At 52.1% G+C, this 18,687-nt stretch overlaps 1 protein-coding gene across 1 annotated transcript; it reads right to left on the reverse strand.

Moving 5' to 3' along the window:
* Positions 1-1,004: 1,004 nt before the first annotated feature.
* On the reverse strand, positions 1,005-15,006 carry Ssc4d (scavenger receptor cysteine rich family member with 4 domains). Its single transcript, XM_042686876.1, has 11 exons — positions 14,786-15,006; positions 11,870-12,083; positions 10,677-10,712; positions 10,152-10,457; positions 8,218-8,295; positions 7,025-7,339; positions 6,495-6,572; positions 4,417-4,491; positions 3,987-4,298; positions 3,250-3,327; positions 1,005-1,511 (listed from the first exon to the last, which is right to left on the reverse strand). The coding sequence occupies exons 2-11, from the start codon at positions 12,048-12,050 to the stop codon at positions 1,195-1,197; spliced, it is 1,776 nt and encodes a 591-aa protein (XP_042542810.1). The 5' UTR covers positions 12,051-12,083; positions 14,786-15,006; the 3' UTR covers positions 1,005-1,194.
* Positions 15,007-18,687: the final 3,681 nt, after the last annotated feature.

Below are 18,687 nucleotides of genomic sequence, written 5' to 3' on the forward strand. Positions count from 1 at the left end.
TTAGTGGTAGAATGCTTGCCTAGCCTGACTGAAGCCTGGGGTTCAATTCCTCAGTACAACATAAACAGAAAAAGCTGGAAGCGGTGCTGTGGCTCAACTGGTAGAGTGCTAGCCTGGAGCAAAAGAAGCTCAGGGACAGTGCCCAGGTCCTGAGTTCAAGCCTCAGAACTATCAAAAGAAAAAAAAAAAAAAGCTAAGAGATAGTTCTCAGGTCCCAAGTTTAAGTCCCAGTACACACACACACACACACACACACACACACACAATCACAAAGTATTTTTCTCTTCCAGTGACTTTGAGCAAACCCCTCTCTTCACTGGCTGTGGATTCCTGTCTGTGTAAAAGGACAGAGGAATGGCCAGAGAATTCTTCTTAAGGACTTTGGCCATCTGCCTAGTGAGTCAGTATTTCCTGGATTTGAAGTGACTACAGAGACCCTGGGGCTGCTACCCTGCCTGCCACCATCCACTGTCTGGCTTCCTCCTGAGTGTTCTGCTTGGAGTCTTTCTTGCTTCCCCAAATCATGCACAGCTACTCAAACAAGGAGCTCTGTTAAAAGACAGGGGAACAATGCTTTATTGAATTGGCACCTATGAAGGGGTGGCTACAGCCTCCCCGTTCCCCCCACCTCCCCAGGCATCTTTGCAAATGGGAGGCTCCATGCTAGGGGCAGGGTAAATTGGAGAGGTGGGGCCAGCTGCGGGGAGGAGCCACTGTCCCGGCTTTGCACCCGTCAGCCCCTTGTCCAGCTGAGCACCATCAGAATCCAGGCCCTCACTGAGCAGTGTGGCAATGACCCAGGTTCTTCAGCCCCTGTGAGTCTAAAAAATGAGTTCCTGCCTCTCCTCTTCTTGGAGAATCTCAAGTCAGGGAAAAAGGGAACATACCCCATTTATAGATAGCCCCTGAGCCATCTGGATCTAGATAGAGGAAGGCAGGTTCAGGGTGCTTAGAAGAGAAATCTCAGCAAAGAGGAGTTAGGGTGAGTACTCTTTCTCCTATTGTTTGTTTGAGCTGAGAATTACATGAGCACTTTCGTTGCATTGGGCTGAAAATAGTCAATACACGGATAGGGGTACAGCCTGTCTTCCAGACATGGGAAGGGATGGGCAAAGTGAAGGGGAGAAGTCACAGGGGGCTTCCTGGAGGAGGAGCAGGCTCCCTGAAGAGAGGCGGACTCCAGAGTTGATGGGGTCATGATGGCTGGCACAGGACGCTGGCGTCCTCGCTGTGGTCACAATTGTGGACATCCCAACGGATGTGAGAACACAGAAGCAGGGTGCTCTCATCTCCGCGGCACTTGACATTGTCCAGGAGGATGGGGCCTCGGCCTGGCCCAAAGTGTGCCTCACCCAGGGCTGCCAGGGCCTGGCCACAGCCCAGCTGGCGGCACAGGACACTGGCTGCCCGTAGGTCCCAAGCATCATCACAGACAGTACCCCACCGCTGCCCTAGAAAGAGCTCTACACGCCCCTCGCATCGGTGGGTGCCACCGGCCAGACGCAGATGTCCTGTATAGAGACAAAGCCTGGGGTTAAAAGGGACTGATTTGTGCCAGGCACCGCTATGCTAGAGCAGGTAAAGGGTGGTTGGAGGAGGGAAAGGGTGGTGGTGGGTGACACAGGACTGCCCGTTGAAGACCCCGCCCCCCTCTCCATGGACAGATAAATGATATTATATTAGGATAGGCAGCAACATGGGCCAGGGAGACTCAGGACACAAACTCAGCCAGGAGACTTTGGCTCAAGTCTGTAATCCTAGCTACTTGTGAGGCTGAGATCTGAGGATTACAGTTTGAAGCTAACCCAGGAAGGAAATTCCATGAGACTCTCATCGCCAATTAACCACCAAAAAGCCAGAAGTGGAGGAGCTGTGGCTCAAGTGGTAGAGCACTGGCTGTGAGCAAAAGTTAAGGGACAACACCAAGGCCCTGAGCACAAAAAGAAAGAAGAAAAAGAGCCGGGCACTGGTGGCTCATGCCTTTAATCCTAGCTACTCAGGAGGCTGAGATTTGAGGATCTTGGTTCAAAGCCAGCCCAGGCAGGAAACTCTGTGAGACCCTTAGCTCCAATTAATCACCAGAAAATTAGAAATGGCACTGAGGAGGAAGAGAAAGAGGAGGAGGAGGAGGAGGAGGAGGAGGAGGAGGAAGAGGAGGAGAAGGAGGAGGAGGAGGAGGAGGAGAAGAGGAGGAGAAGAGGAGGAGAAGAGGAGGAGGAAGAGAAGAGGAGGAGGAGGAGGAGGAGGAGGAGGAGGAAGAGGAGGAGGAGGAGGAGGAGGAGGAGGAGGAAGAGGAGGAAGAAGAAACCAAAACATGCTGAGTGGTCTCTAGGTCTCTGATCACCATCCCAGGGCCTTAGCCCAGGCTAGATGTTTGGAGACCCTGAAGGTCCTAGTATGTCCCTTGTAAGTCACTGGACTTCCTTTTTTTTTTTTTTTGTCGGTCGTGGGGCTTGAACTCTGGGCCTGGGCGCTGTCCTTTAGCTCTTCAGCTCAGGGCGAGCGCTCTACCACTTGAGCTACAGCACCACTTCCGGTTTTCTGGTGGTTTATTGGAGATAGGAGTCTCACGGTCTCTCCTGCCCGGGCTGGCTTTGAACCGCGATCCTCAGATCTCAGCCTCCTGAGTAGCTAGGATTACAGGCGTGAGCCACCAGCGCCCGGCTGGACTTCCTTTTTTATCCTCTGGATTCTCTGAGCTGAATTCTGAATTCTTTTTTGGGGGGAGATGGGTAGATACTGGGGTTTGAACTCAGGGTCAATATTTGTTCAGCAGGTGCTCTGCCATTTGAGCATGCCCCTTTTTCACTTATTGTTCAGGTAGGTTCTGCAAGCAGGCCTCCCAAACACTCCCATCTAGGCCCCTTGTGTAGCTAGGATCTACAGCTACATATCACCCTATGTGGCTTAATGATTGAAATGGGACCTCACCAACTTTTGCCCAGCTTGGCCTAGCTGAACCTTGATCCAAAATTCCAAATTATTTCATTGCTTTCCTCAGAACAGGAACCCTCTTCCTCCATTTTGACCTCAGCTATAAAAACTTTTAGATTACTTTAAGTCTCCTTTCCTTCTTCCTGGACCTCTTAATGAGGTCCCTCTTAATGAGACCTGAGGCCAATACAAAAGTACCAGAGTTTCAGGACATGCCACAAATCTGCTGAGCTGCTATAACTCAGGATGTGATCTAACCAGACCCATCCTAGCCTGATGGTTCCACCTAACTTTCAGGTGGGTGTGGGCACCTACCGTCCCTAGGCCGAGGAGTGGGCACCCGGGTGGTCTCAGAGCCATCCTGTTGGGCTTGCAGTCCCAGGTCCTCTGGACCTGGCTCATCAAAGAGAAAATGTCATTTGGAGGCCCCTCCTCTCCTCCCCAGGGAAGCCCATCGCAGGGCTGGAAAAGACTCCATGGGACCCTAGAGAACCAGCCCACCTTGCCAGGAGAAATGAGGGTTGTATTAATTTGTCCCTGGGGATCAAAGGCAGGTCCCCCTGTGGCCAAGGCTTCCTAGGCATAATCCCTGAAATGAGGGTTTTCACGCATCCATCAAGGAACCAGAAGCATTTGACAGACTCTGATCCCCGCTAGCTTCCCATTTCTTACTAGAACTTCAGCAGGAAGCAAGCGGCCCTGCCCTTCGCTCTCAGGTCTGGGCCCTCCCCAAGTCTGGGGGTCACCCGCCCCGCCGTGCCTTGCCGCAGGGTCCCCGCCCTAGAGCCGCACCCTACTCTCCCACTGCGGAAAGAACGCCCTTCAAGCCCCACCCCAGCTGTGCAGCCGCTGAACACAGCGACCGCTGGCGGCTGCTTTCGGCCCAACACTCCCGCTGCAGTGCAGCAGAGCCCCGCCCACTCTCCAGATCTACGTCCACCTACCCGGCGGAGCGTGCTGACGCACAGCCACGCCCATCTGTCATCAGACCCCACCCCCTCCCGGCCCGCCTTTCCCAGGCCCGCCTGCCCCGGGGCCGGCCGCAGCCTCACCTGCGCAGAGCGCCCCCGCGTCCTCGTGGTGACCGCAGTTGTGCTGGCCCCAGCCCAGGTGGAAGCAGTCGCTCAGGCGGGCCTCGGTGCCCGTGCAGCCCACGTTGTCCAGCAGCACTGGACCACGGCCATAGCCGAAGTGACCGAGGCCAGTGGCGCCCAGCGCGGGCCCGCAGCCCGCCTCGCGGCAGGCCACCCGCGCATCCAAGAAGTCCCAGTCATCGTCGCACACGGTGCCCCAGGCCCCGGCGTACAGCACCTCCACGCGGCCGCGGCACGGGCCTGGGCCGCCCACCAGCCGCAGCCGCCCGCCTGTGGGGCGCACATGCCCGGGGCCAGAGCGGCTGGGCTGGGGTGGCCTGCTCCCAGGTGGCGCCTGGGCCCCCCTGCCCACCCACCACCCTCCCTCTCCACGGAATCCCCCACTTACTTTTTTTCCCCGAGGCCCAGGTGGCTGTGGTCAGCAGTGCGGTTTCCCCTGAAGGCTGGGCACCAACACGGGTAGCTGCAGAGAAGGGAAAATCTAGGTTGACTGAAGGTCACCAGGAGGTCATCCATCCTGTAGCGGGACCAGGGGATCTCTACTGGAGTACTTCTAACTGTTCCAGGCCTGTATCACACCTCAGCCTAATTCCTAATTCCTGGCATTATCCTAGTGTGTGTGCATCTTAGCTTTTTCACTCAAGCCTGGCATTCTATCGCCTGGACCACACTTCCATTTCTGGCTGTCTGGTTGGTTAACTGGAGATAAGAAGTCTCATAAACTTTCTTCCCGAGGCTTTTTTTTTTCCTTGGGCCTGAGTGCTGTGTCTGAGCTCTTCAGCTCAAGGCAAGCACTCTACCGCTTGAGCCACAGCACCACTTCTGATTTTCTAGTGGTTAATTGGAGATGAGTCTCATGGGCTTTCCTGCCCGGACTGACTTCAGCCTCCTGAGTAGCTAGGATTATAGGCTTGAGCCACTGGCATGGGCAGCCCTAGTCTGTCTTTGAACTGTGATCCTCAGAGTTCAGTTTCCTGAGTAGCTACAATGACAGGCCTGAACCACTCACACCATCTTCTGAAACAATGAAAAGTCTCAAGGGAGCCATCTGTTCTGCAGCAGAGCCCAGGAGACCTGTGTTGGAATACCCTTACCTATACCTCCCCTGTACCTTCACCCTCAATTTTTTTGGGGGGGTCGGTTATGGGACTTGAACTCTGGGCTTGGGCACTATCCCTACACTCTTCAGCTCAAGGCAAGCGCTCTACCACTTGAGCTATAGCACCACTTCCGGTTTTCTAGTGGTTTACTAGAGATAGGAGTCTCCTATCTTGAGCTGAAGAGTTGAGGGACAGTGCCCAGGCCCAGAGTTCAAGCCCCATGACCAAAAAAAAAAAAAAGAGTCTCACAGACTTTCCTGCCTGGGCTGGCTTTGAGCCGTGATCCTCATATCTCAGCCTCCTGAGGAGCTAGGATTACAGGAGTGAGCCACCAGACCCGGCTTTCACCCTCAATTCTTTTTTTTTTTTTGTCTGCTGTAGGGTCTGAACTCTGGGCCTGGGCACTGTCCCTGAATTCTTCAGCTCAAGGCCAACACTCTACCACTTGAGCCACAACGCCACTTCCAGCTTTTTCTGTTTATGTGGTGCTGAGGAATTGAACCCAGGGCCTCATGCATGCGAGGCAAGCACTCTACCACTAAGCCACCTTCCCAGCCCCGATTTCACCCTCAATTCTGCAGTCACTAAATCCTAGTTCCAGGGAATATTTTTTATTTATTTATGTTTTGCCAGTCCTGGAGCTTGAACTCAAGTCTTGGGCATTGTCCCTGAGCCTCTTTTGTTCAAGGCTAGCACTTCACCACTTGAGCCACAGCACCACTTCCAGCCTTTTCTGTTTATGTGGTACTGAGGAATCAAACCCACAGCTTCATACATGCTAGGCAAGCACTCTACCACTAAGCCACTTTCCCAGCCCTATCCTAATTTTAATCCAAGTGACAGCCTCAGCCTAATTCCAAAAGTACCTCTAACTTTGACTCATCATCATTTTAGTCCTCTCACAAGGAAGGCCTCTCAATTCCCACCCATAGCACCAGTGTCACATTTTACTAAAGTGCTTTTTTTTTTTTTTTTGGTCAGTCATGGGGCCTGAACTCTGGGCTTGGGTGCTGTCCCTCAGCTCTTCAGCTCAAGGCTAGCGCTCTACCACTTGAGCCACAGCACCACTTCTGGCTTTTTCTGCTTATGTGGTGCTGAGGGCCTTATACATGCAAGACAAGCATTCTACCCCTAAGCCACCTTCCCAGCCCCTGAAGTGCTTTGAAAAAAATCCCTTACTACCACCTCACACCAGGCTGAATTTTGCAGAGCCCTGGATTTGATCCTTGTTCTATCTGCTCTGGGCTCTTACCCACCTCTATCAGCTGATACAAAGCCAGGGCCTATTAAGTCTTTTCCTGAGAAAGCCTTCCCAGTTTCCACCTTTACCCACCTTGCTCCTCCCATTCCAAGGTGGTCTCTTTACCTGCTGGCGCTGTGTGCCAGGCCCAGTCCTCTCTTGTGGCTGAGGGTGACAGTGCTGTGAGAGTTGGAGGGCCCAGGACTAGATTTGGGGAGGAGAGAGGAAGGTCAGAGGTTGAGATTCAGATTCCTAGTCAACCATGGGCTGTTGAAGAAGAAAGAAGGCTCTCTCCCAGAAGGAATGGATAGATTTTCCTTCCAGGGCTGGGGGCTCAACCCAAGCAGGGATCCAATCAGGACTGCCCTGCTTTGGTGATAACAATGTTTGTGCTTCGGGTACGTGCACGTCATCGTTTATACAGGGCTGTCACAGACATGCTGTAATATTGTTATGTATGTATGGAGTGGGTCACAAATTCTGGGATATTCTTAGGTGCACTGTAGCGCATGACTGTGATGGCAGAAGCAATTCTGGAATCATCCTTGGAAAGCCAGAGGGTAGCCCCGCCTCCGGCCCCATTCCAGACCACGCCCCTCTGACCCCCCCACCCTCCCACCCCCCCTCCCACCCACTCCCCACCCCCTGCCAGGCACCTGCACAGAGCGCGCCTGCATCCTCGTGGTGGCCACAGTTGTGCACGCCCCAGCCCAGGCTCAGGCAGGCAGCCAGGCGGGGCTCACCACCCTCACAGTGCACGTTGTCCAGCAGGATGTGCCCCGTGCCGTAGCCGAAGAAGGCGTTGGTGGTGGCAGCCAAGGCCGCCCCGCAGCCCAGCTGGCGGCAGACCACGGCGGCATCCGGCAGTCCCCAGTCGTCATCACACACGGTGCCCCACAGGCCGCCGTGCAGGATCTCCACTCTTCCCTGGCATGGGCCGGCGCCCCCCACTAGGCGAACGCTGCCCTCCCCTGGTGAAGGCAGGCAGAGAGCAAGGGTCCCATCCCACCGGGATCTGCCTCCCACTCCAGCCTGGGTGCCTAGGCCATGCCCATGCATGCGGTCCTGTGCTCCAGGACTCAGAACTCGGGTGGGGTGGGGGCGGGGGCTGCTGATCGCCCCTCACCCACAGCTGAGCCTCCTCAGGCCAGGGGAAGGAGTGTGGTTTGAGGGATCTCAAGGCTTTTTACCTCTGCCTAAACCCAGCCCTCCTCACCCCAGCCCTGCCAGCCTAAAACCAGTTCTTGCCCCTGCTCTGCTTGCTCACTTACTTCTGCCCAATGAAAACCTTTCCCCTCCCTGAAGCCCTCCTTAATGTGTATGTGTGTGGGGGGGGGGAGGAGGAAAGGAGGGATGGAGTGTGAGAGTCCTGGGGCTTGAACTCGGCCTGGGCACTATCCCTGAGCTTTTTCCTTCAAGGCTGGCACTCTACAACTTGAGCCACAACACCACTTTTTGCATTTTGGTGGTTAATTGGAGATAAGGGCCTCACAGACTTTCCTGCCCAGGCTGGCTTTGATCGGATCTCAGATCTCAGCCTCCTGAGTCATTAGGCTTGTAAGCATAAACCAACAGCACCAGGCTAAGTTCTCGTTCAGGGAAGGTTGGGATATTCTTTACTTTGCTGGTTTCCTTTGCCTTAACTGTCCCTTAACTGTTCCTCAGAAAAAGGACCTTGCATTTCCTATTCTCCCATTGGATTATTACCACCACCACCACACACTCACCACACACACACCATCACACCTTGCTTATTCTGTCTAGTCTTCAATTTGTAATCTGTTCTCACCCCCTAAAGTGTGGGAGACTCATAAAAACCTAGGTAGTGTCACACACTACTCTTTCTTACCTTTCCCGTTCTGAGGAGCTGTAGTGGGCGTGCTACTGGTTAATGCCTTCCTCATTGGCGGCTGGGTGGACAAGAATTCTGAGGAGGAAGCAGGGTGGGAGGAAGGATACAGGATCTTTTGATTGATTCTCCATCCTCTTCATGCAAATGAGGGGCGTGGTCACTTCTAAGGAGCCTGACTCCAGTCTCTCTCTTCACATGACTGGTCAAAGCCAAGAACCCAGAAGAACCCAGGGAGGAATATGATAGCAGAAAGGGCCACCAAAATCCTTTTGTTTTGTTTTGTTTTGTTTTAGTGAGACAAGTTGTTGCTATGTAGCCCAAGCTGGCCTGAAACCTGAGACCTTCCTACTTTAGCCTCCAAAGAGCTGGGATTACAGGTATGCACCACCACACCTGGCTTCTAAACTCTTTTTTTTTTTTTTTTTTCAATTGTGGGGCTTGAACTCAGAACCTGAGTGTTGTCCCTGAGTTTGTTTTTGCTCAAGGCTAGTGCTGTACCTCTTTGAGCCATAGACCTCTAGTTTTTAGGTGGTAAATTGGAGAGAAGAGTCTCACTGGGCTGGTAATATGGCTTAATTTTAGAGTGCTTGCCTTGCATGCATGAAGCCCTGGGTTCCATTCCTCAGCACCACATAAGCAGAAAAAGCTGGAAGTGGTGCTGTGGCTCCAGTGATAGAATGCTAGCCTTGAGCTGAAGAGCTGAGGGACAGCACCCAGATCCAGAGTTCAGGCCCTATGACCGGCAAAAAAAAAAAAAGCCAAAAACTGGGGTGGGAATGTGGCTTAGTGGTAGAATGCTTGCCTAGCATTCATGAAGCCCTGGGTTCAATTCCTCAGTACCACATAAACAGAAAAAGTGACACTGTGGCTCAAATGGTAGAGCGCTAGCCTTGAGCAAAAGAAACTCAGGGACAGCTGGGCGCCGGTGGCTCATACTTGTAATCCTAGCTACTCAGGAGGCTGAGATATAAGGATCACGGTTCAAAGCTAGCCCGGGCATGAAAGACTGTGAGACTCTGGTTTTTTTTCTTGTCTGTTGTGGGGCTTGAACTCTGGGCCTGAGCCCTGTCCCTCAGCTCTTCAGCTCAAGGCTAGCAATCTACCACTTGAGCCACAGTGTCACTTTCAGCTTTTTCTGTGTATGTGGTGCTGAGGAATCAAACCCAAGGCCTCATGCATGCTAGGCAAGCACTCTACCACTGAGCCACCTTCCCACGGAGACTGTGAGACTCTTATCTCCAATAAACCACTAGAAAACCGGAAGTGGCACTGTGGCTCAAGTGGTAGAGCACTGGCCTTGAGCTGAAGAGCTGAGGCATAGCACCCAAGACCAGAGTTCAAGCCCCATGACTAACATAAATAAATAAACAAATAAAAAGAAAAGAAAAGAAAAAGAAGCTCAGGGACAGTGCCCAGGCCCTGAGTTCAAGCCCCAGGACTGGCAAAAAAAAAAAGAAAGAAAGGCAAAATCTTAGGCCCTGATCCAGACCTGTAGAATCAGAAACTCTAGGATGGGGATATGATTATGTTGTTATGAATGCTGCAAGCTTGAAAACTAGAACCACTTCTATGCCCACATTTGGCCACTGTGACTACAACGATTATTTTTCCTGGTTATTGGAGATGAGTCTTATGGACTCTTCTGTTTGGACTGTCCTTGAACCGAGATCCTCAGATCTCAGCCTCCTCAGTAGCTAGGATGACAGGCATGAGCCACCAGCGCCTGACTAGTTTTCTTTCTGTCCATGGTTGCACAATGAGCCAGAACAAGAAGCTAGGGGACCCAGCCTGGGCACTTCGCATTGGCACCAGCCAAAGTAGTAGCTTCTAGCTCTGTCTTCATGGAACATGTTGAACACCAGGAAGTCCCTTCCTCTGACTAGCCAACAGCCCTGATGCCTTATCCTAATGGGCCCCAGCCCTTGGCTCACCATCGCACAGGACGGCCACGTCTTCATAGTGGAAACAATTGTGGATGCCCCAGCCTCGGCTGCCACACTCGCTCAGCGCAGCTTCCTGCCCGCGGCACTCCACGTTGTCCAGAAGGATGGGGCCCCGGCCCTGGCCGAAGGCGAGGGGGCGAGGCACGGGCAGTGCCAGGCCACAGCCCAGCTGACGGCACACCACATTGGCATCCACCACATCCCAATCGTCGTCGCAGACGCTGCCCCAAGAACCTCCATGCAGGACCTCCAGGCGCCCCCGACAGCGGCTCGGGCCCCCCACCAGCCTCAGCTCTGCAAAGAGGGTCCAGCTGGCCACCAGCGGGGAGCAGGGGCCCAAGCTACAGGGTGCCCACTTTGGGGTCCATCCCTCTTGTGAGACTGGGAGGCTGGGAAATGCTAGACATAGAGGCATCTAGACTCTCTGGGAGCAGGTTAGCACCCCAGGTCTTCTGCCTGAGGTTCTGAATACCTGGGGTAGGTGAGGTCAAGGAAGGGAGGGGTGGTACCTACCTGGAAAGGGCAGTAGACTGGTCTGGAGGGCACTGGCTGAAACAGTGAGGAAGAGCATCCTCTGGCTGCCTAGCCCCCAGAACATGGTCTTCTCCCTTCTCTATCATCCCCACCTTGGTCCATTCTTCTATCACTCTGTCATCCCCCCCTCTCCCTACTCCATCATCCCTGCCTTGGTCCCCTCTTCAATCTACCTCCTCCTTCTCCCCCATCCATTATTCCCACCCCTCTCCCTCCTCCATCATCCCCTCTTCAGTCTCCTTCTCCATCATCCCCTCCTCCGCTCCTCCCTCCATCATCCTCTTTCCCCACTCCTCCATCATCCCCTCCTCTTGGACTCCTGCTTTTCCAAAGCCTTATCACCTCTTTCTGGGACTATTCCATTAGTCTCCACAGGCCACCCCCAAATATGCTTGCCTGAGATGTAGTCCTGCCTGTCTAACTCTATGGCTATGTCCCTTAAAGATTGTGGCAAGCTCAACCACTGAGTTCTCTCCACAAAGCCTTCTAGTATCTTCTGACTAGCCTTATTTTGTTTATTCCTTGTGACTCTGGGGATAATCTCAGGGATTTGTGATCCTCCTGCCTCTGCCTCCCAAGGAGCCAGGATTACAGATAAGCAATACCTCATCTGGCTTTCAGTCATCTAATGTCATTGATTCTCCCAGCTGCATTTCCAGCATGGATGGTGAGCCCATCCCTTTCCCTCCTTCACTGTTTCCAGTGACTGTTGACTGCCAGCTCTTAGTTGTTACCACTCGGGCTGAGTGGTCCACGTCTCAAACTGAAGCTCTTTCTTTTTTTTTTTTTTTTTTTTTTTGTCGGTCGTGGGGCTTGAACTCTGGGCCTGGGCGCTGTCCCTCAGCTCTTCAGCTCAAGGCGAGAGCTCTACCACTTGAGCTACAGCGCCACTTCCGGTTTTCTAGTGGTTTATTGGAGATAGGAGTCTCACGGTCTTTCCTGCCCGGGCTGGCTTTGAACCACGATTCTCAGATCTCAGCCTCCTGAGTAGCTAGGATTACAGGCGTGAGCCACCGGTGCCTGGCTCAAACTGAAGCTCTTTTTGAGCTGGAAAGACTGTCAGGATCCACTTCATTCACACCCTCTCTCCTGCCCTGCCTCTGTCCATCCTTGGACAACTGGGGAAACAGAGCCAGAAAGAGAAGTGGTAGGGGCTGGCTGGAAGCACTCACCCAGTGGCAGGAAGAAGAGGAAGGACAGAGCTGGAGAGAGGGGAAGAGGTGGCAGAGGTGGAGGGGCAGCGCTCTCATTCCCAGGCCTCCACCCTCCACTCCTCTCATCCAGCTGTGGACCGAAGGACATTTCAGCTTCCTGCTGCACCCAGCTGGTGGATGGTCTTTCAAGTGGTCCCATCAAGAGGCTGGGAAAAAGTCACAGCTGGAACATCTGGAATTCAAGATGGCCACCATTTACTTCCAGTGAGAGGGTCAGCTTCAGGGGAAAAGGATATTCCTACTTGGGCTGACATTCCTAGTGGAAGCAAGGGCAGGACCACAGCTGGTTGCTATGGGTGATGGGAGGATGGATGGATGTGGCTCTGTGGCTGAGAACTTACAGGGCTCCATCCCCCAGCACCATGGGAAGAAGGAAGGAAAGAAAGGAAGGGAGGGAGGAAGGAAGGAGAGGTTAGGTTTTGCTGGAGTGTAGACACAGTGAAGGTGATAGGTTGGAGATAAAGTCAAACAGGCTGGGTACAGCCATGGCCTGGACAAGGGCTCATTTTATCCTCCAGGGCTGCATGCCTGATTTGTTTGTTGAGACAGAGTATTGATAACTTTTTGCCATCCTGGCCTCAAACCTTGGTCCTTCCAATTTGTATCTCCCAAATGTCTGGGATTGTGGGTGCCAGCTTATAGTGACACATAGTGACTTTACTTATGTTTATTGCTTTGGTCATGAGGCTTGAACTCAGGGCCTGGGCGCTGTCCCTGAGCTCTTTTTGCTTCTCATATGTTAGGTACTCTGCCACTGAGTCACACTCTCAATCCCAAGATTTTAAAAAAAATTTTTTTTGGCCAGGTGCTAGTGGCTCTCTCTTATAATCCTAGTTATTCTGGAGGCTGAAATCTGAGGCTCCCAGTTTGAAGTCAGCCTGGGCAGGTAAGTCCATGAGACTCTTATCTCCAATTAACCAGCCAAAAGCCAGAAGTGGCACAGTGGCGCAAATGTTAGAGTGCTAACTTTGAGCAAAAACGGCTCAGTGACAGGGCCCAGCTCCTGAGTTCAAGCTCTGGGACAGGCACAAAAAATAAACAGAAAACACAATCAGCATTTCAGTGCCTGCCCCATCCATACCCCTTTCCCCCATCCCCTTTCCTTTCAGACTTGAGAGGAGGGTGATACTGGGTATTCCTTTGATGGACTGGTTGGTTGGGGGTCAGATGGAATGGAGGCTGGTCCTGAAGCTGATGTGACTCATAAGACTCAGCACCGCAAAAGGACAGACACAAATACCAATGAGAGGCCCAGCTGGCTGCAGGGGCTTCTGGGGGAGGTGTGGGTATGTGGGAGGGGCATGTAGCTGCCTCTAAGTCCCTCTGAGCACAGACATAGCAGGCGGATGGGCTGGGTGGCACGGATGAAGAGGGAGGTACCCAGGCACCATGTCCCTCCTAGGAGGATCTCTCCTCACCCACAGCTCCCATTTACCCTGGCTTTTCCTTCACCTTGGCATACTGGCAGTCAGGATTGGAGTGGGGAGTGAAAGTCTATCTGGCTGCAGACATGAGATTTTCAACACTCCATTCATGGGGGCCAGTGGAACAAACCCCTTTTGTCTCTCTGCCTGGACCGGGGACAGCTGGGCGATGGGAATGGAGAACTGTTGAGAAGGAGGGAAACAAGCTCAGGCCCCTCTCTGCTGGTGGGGAGACACAGTTGTCTACCTCCCACGCCACCTGTGGCTAAAGGCATTTGGGGCACTGCACCCCCAGGCTTGACCAGTGCCTATCCTGGGAACAGGGAGACAGACAGCTTCCAAAGAATCTTCCAGAAATCCTCAGGTGCCCTTACTGCAGCCCAGGAGCAGGAGAAAGATCATGAGACTGTCTTTCATGAACTTCAAGCCAAGTGCTCCCCACTTCAAGTCCCAATGCTCCCCAGAGCTCTCCAGGGGCCTTAAAGATACCCCCCCACACACACATCCTCACTCTGAGTGCATTCTTCCAGCCTGCTCCTGCCTCCTACTCTGGCAATATTGGTTAAGATGAGCTGTGCCCACCATCCCTAGGTAATCCCTATCCTTCCTGGAAGTACCTGTTGGCTGGTAAGCAGTGTGGATAGAACTTTCCAGATCCCACTCGTCTCTATAAAATGAGTTTAGCCATGCTCTTGCCTCCTAAAAACCACTGTTGTTAATGTTTAACAAAGATTTTGCTCAAAGCAAACTGAGAGTCGGTGGCTCAGGCCTGTAATCCTAGCTGCTCAGGTAGCTGAGATCTGAGGACTGCAGTTCAAAGCCAGCCTAGGCAGGAAAGTCTGTGAAACTCTTATCTCCCATTAATCACCCAAAAAAACCAGAAGTGGAGTGTGCCTCAAGTGGTAGAACATCCAGACTTGAGTGAAAAGAACAGAAACACCCTGAGTTCAAGCCCCAGGACTGGAACAACATCAATAGCAACAACAAAGATTTTGCCCAATGTCTGGCCCACTATTAGTGTGGGGGTATTCCTGTCCACCCCCATTTGCACTGTGGACCGGCAAAGGCAGGACCAGATCTTTAGTAGTGGTATCTGGAATAAGTTCCTTGGGAAATGTGTGTTGAATGACTAAATTTTTGTTGTAGAATCACAGAAGGGAGTTAAACATGTCTCTAAATTGTCTAAAGACAATTCTTTTTTTTTTGTCGGTTGTGGGGCTTGAACTCTGGGCTTGGGTACTGTCCCTGTGCTCTTCAGCTCAAGGTGAGCGCTCTACCACTTGAGCCACAGCGTCACTTCCTAAAGACAATTCTTTACTGCTGACCAGAAACAAAACTGCGCTCTCCTCTCTCTCTCTCTCTCTCTCTCTCTCTCTCTCTCTCTCTCACACACACCCACACACACCCACACACACCCACACACACACTAGCAAAAGTGAAGGATTCATACCTTGGGGGTATATTGTTCTGGGCTCCTTCTATTCTTCTCCAGTCAATCCAAGCTCCTTACCCTGGACAGTTTAGGAGGGGAAGGACCCCCCCAAGTGTAAATCAATGCAGACCTCTCTTCGTGTCTTTCCAAAGCTGGAAGGGGGGCATGGACAAGGTCCATGGAGATGGCTGGTGGCCCCAGCCTGTCCCCACACGACCTTAAGCGCTTTGGAGGTGGCCTGAACCGCGGGAGCTGCCCGGGGAAGGGCACCTGGGTGGAGGAGGAGCCACGGGGGCGTGGTCTCCCGGGGCGTAGCCAGTGAGGGGCGTGGCCTTGCAAGGACGGGGCAACTTCCTCTTCTCACTCCAAGGCTCAGGTTACCGAAAAGCCTTTGAAAAGGCTACAGAAAACCCATCTTTTTCTTTCCTTTTCTTTTCCTTTCTTTATTTTGGTCGGTCGTGGGGCTTGAACCCTGGGCCTGAGCCCTGTCCCTCAGCTCTTCAGCTCAGCTCTTCAGCTCAAGGCAAGTGCACTACCACTTGAGCCACAGCGCCACTTCCCATTTTCTGAGTGGTTTATTGGAGATAAGAGTCTCACAGACTTTCCTGTTCCGGCTGGCTTTGAACAGCGATCCTCACATCTCAGCCTCCTGAGTAGATAGGATTACAGGCTGAGTGCCCTTCTTGTTTCTTTTGTTTTTCTTTCTTTTCTTTCTTTTTTTGTCGTGGAGCCTGAACTCTAGGTCTGGGCGCTGTCCCTGAGCTCTTCAGTTCAAGGCTAGTGCTCTACCACTTGAGCCACAATGCTACTTCTGGCTTTTTCTGCTTATGTGGTGCTGAGGAATCGAACCCAGGGCCTCATGCATTCAAGGCAAACACACTACTGCTGAGCCACCTTTCCAGCCCTTGTCTCCATCCTTTCTAAGGAGGCCTGGTTGATCTACTGGGACAGCCCTGATATTGGTGGAACGCACCTCATCTCTGACCTCGTCTCACCTGGGGGTTGGGAGGTGTTCCAGGAGGGGTGGCCCTCACCATCCCAGCATTTCCTATCTTCTCCCTCCCTCCCCTTCCTCCCTCCCTCCCTCCCTCCCTCCCTCCCTCCCTTCCTTCCTTCCTTCCCTTCTTTCTCCTGCACAGGAATTGAACCTAAGGCCTTGCACAGGCTATGCAAGTGATCTACCACCAAACCTCATCCCCCAGCTCCTAGTATTTTCTTTTTCTTTTTTCCTTTTTTGGAGTCCGGTCATGGGGCCTGAACTCTGGGCCTGGGCGCTGTTCCTCAGCTCTTCAGCTCAAGGCTAGCGCTCTACCACTTGAGCCACAGCGCCACTTCCAGCTTTTTTCTTTTTGCTTATGTGGTGCTGAGGAATTGAACCCAGGGCCTCTGGCATGCAAGGCATGCACTCTACCACTGAGCCAACTTCCCAGCCTCCCTAGTATTTTCTCATGGACCAATACTGGGACTTGAACTTAGGGCCCTGAGTACTTCTTTAGCTTTTTTGCTCAAGGCAGATGTGCTACCACAAGAGCCACACCTCCAGTTCCAGCTCTTTGGTGGTTAATTGAAGATAAGAGTCTATGGATAGGCTGGGAATTGGCTTAGTGGTAGAATGCTTGGCTAGAATGCAGGAAACCCTGGATTTGATTCCTCAGTACCACATTAACAGAAAAAGCTGGAAGTGGTGCTGTGGCTGAAGTGGTAGAGTGCTAGCCTTGAGCACAGTGAGGCTCAGGGACAGAGCCCAGGCCCTGAGTTCAAGCCTTAGGACTGGCAAAAAAAAAAGTTTTATGGAGCTGGATGTTGGTGGTTCACTCCTATAAACCTAGCTACTCAGAAGGCTGAAATCTGAGGATCATGGTTCAAAGCCACCCTCAGCAGAAAGCCTGTAAGACTCTTTATCTCCAATTAGCCACCAGAAAACCCGAAGTAATGTTATGACTTAAGTGGTAGAGTGCTAGCCTTGAGGAAAAGAGCTCAGAGACAACATCTAGGCCCTTAGTTCAAGATCCACCACTAGGAAAAAAAAAGTCTCATGGACTTTCATGCCTAGGCTGGCTTTGAATTGTGATCCTCAGAGCTCAGCCTTCTGGGTAGCTAAGATTACAGGTGTAAGTCACCAATGGCCAGCTGATTTGTTGGTTGGTTTGTTTAAAGGTCTCAGTTGTTTCACAAGAGCAAAACGGGTCAATGTTTTAAAATAAAAGCCCACAAGCAAGGCTGAGGATGTGGCTTAATGGCAGGCAGAGTACTTGACTAGTGAGTTGCAAGGCCCTGGGTTTGATCTCAGCATATACACACAAATAAATAATAATAAATGACACCAGTAGTGGCAGTGCAGGTCTGTAACTCCAGCACTTAGGAGGCTGGGGCAGGAGCATCTCATGGTAGAATAGTTGCTAAGCATGCAAGAGGCCCTGGGCTTGATTCCAGTACCACATAAGCAGAAAAAAGCCAGAAGTAGCGCTGTGGCTCAAGTGATAGTGCTGCCTTTGAACAAAAAGCTAAGGGAGTGTGTCCAGGTCCTGAGTTCAAGCCCCAGGATCAGCAAAAACAAAACAAATCCTAATTAAATAAATATTATCAGTTGGATATGTTGGTACATACATAGCTGCAATCCCAGCACTCAGAAAGCTAAGGTAGGAAGAGGGGGAGGAAGGGAGAAAGGGATTAAACATAATTAACGTTTTAATTGTACCCTTCCTGAGTTTCTTCACCCAGGCCCCAAACAGAGCAGGCACGTGAAAGTGCTTCAACCATGCTCAGTCCTTCAACAAGTCCTGCCAGGATTGTTGTAGTAGACTCTTATATTTTTGTTGGTTGTGGGGCTTGAACTCAGAGCCTGGGCACTGTCCCTGAGCCTCTGTGCTCAAGGCTAGAACTGTACCACTTGTGCCACAGTTCCAGTTCCAGATTTCAAGTGGCTAATTGGAGATAAGAGTCTTACTCCCAGGAACCTTTCTGCCTGGGCTGGCTTCAAACTGTGATTCTCAGATCTTAGCCTTCTGAGTAGCTAGTATTACAGTTGTAAGCCACCAGCGCCTGGCTTGCAGTGAACTCTTGACTTGTATCCCCAGTACCTCTGCACAGCCACAACTTACCAGACCATATATCTGCTTAGATGCCCTTGGTGGCACTTGAGCCACACCTTCAGTTCCAGCTCTTTGGTGGTTACTTGGAGATAAAGAGTCTATGGATAGGCTGGGAACGTGGCTTAGTGGTAGAATGCTTGCCTAGCATGCATGAAGCCCTGGGTTCAATTCCTCAGTACCACATAAACAGAAAAAGCCAGAAGTGGGGCTGTGGCTGAAGTGGTAGAGTGCTAGCCTTGAGCACAAAGAGGCTCAGAACAGTGCCCAGGAGTCCGAAGATAAATTTGGACTCTGGCCCCTCCCCTCCAAAGCAGCAACTCACCCCAAGGACAGAGGTGAAACTCCTAGCATCTGAGCATCTCCCAGGATGGTCAGTGCCTGTCCGTGCCTGGGTCACACACAAGCCTCTGCCTGAGAAAACCTCCCCTCCTCCTTCCTCCAGTTCAAGTGCTCCATGGAGCCATTTGTCCCTCTGATGTATTCAACAGAAGCCTTTATCTCTGGATATTTGTACTGAAACCAAAGTTAGCCCAGGGTCCTGCAGTTGATCCCCAATGTCACACACATAAAGCCAAGTGTGGCTGGTGTGGAGGTAAAAATCTAATCTCAGTGCTTGGGAGGCTAAGACATGAGGATGGTGAGTTTGAGACCAACTTGGTCTACATAATAAGGCCCTATCTCAAAAATAAATAAACTGGGTACGATGGGTGCTCATATCTGTCATCCTAGCTACACAGGGATCAAAGGATCAAAGTTCAAAGCTAGCCTGGGCAGCCAAAGCTATGAGACTTATCTCAGTTAACCAGCAAAAAGCCAGAATTGGAGGTA

The sequence above is a fragment of the Dipodomys spectabilis genome, unplaced genomic scaffold (assembly GCF_019054845.1).
Source record: "Dipodomys spectabilis isolate Male_0828 unplaced genomic scaffold, ASM1905484v1 ptg000098l, whole genome shotgun sequence".
In the NCBI taxonomy this organism is placed as follows: Eukaryota; Metazoa; Chordata; class Mammalia; order Rodentia; family Heteromyidae; genus Dipodomys; species Dipodomys spectabilis.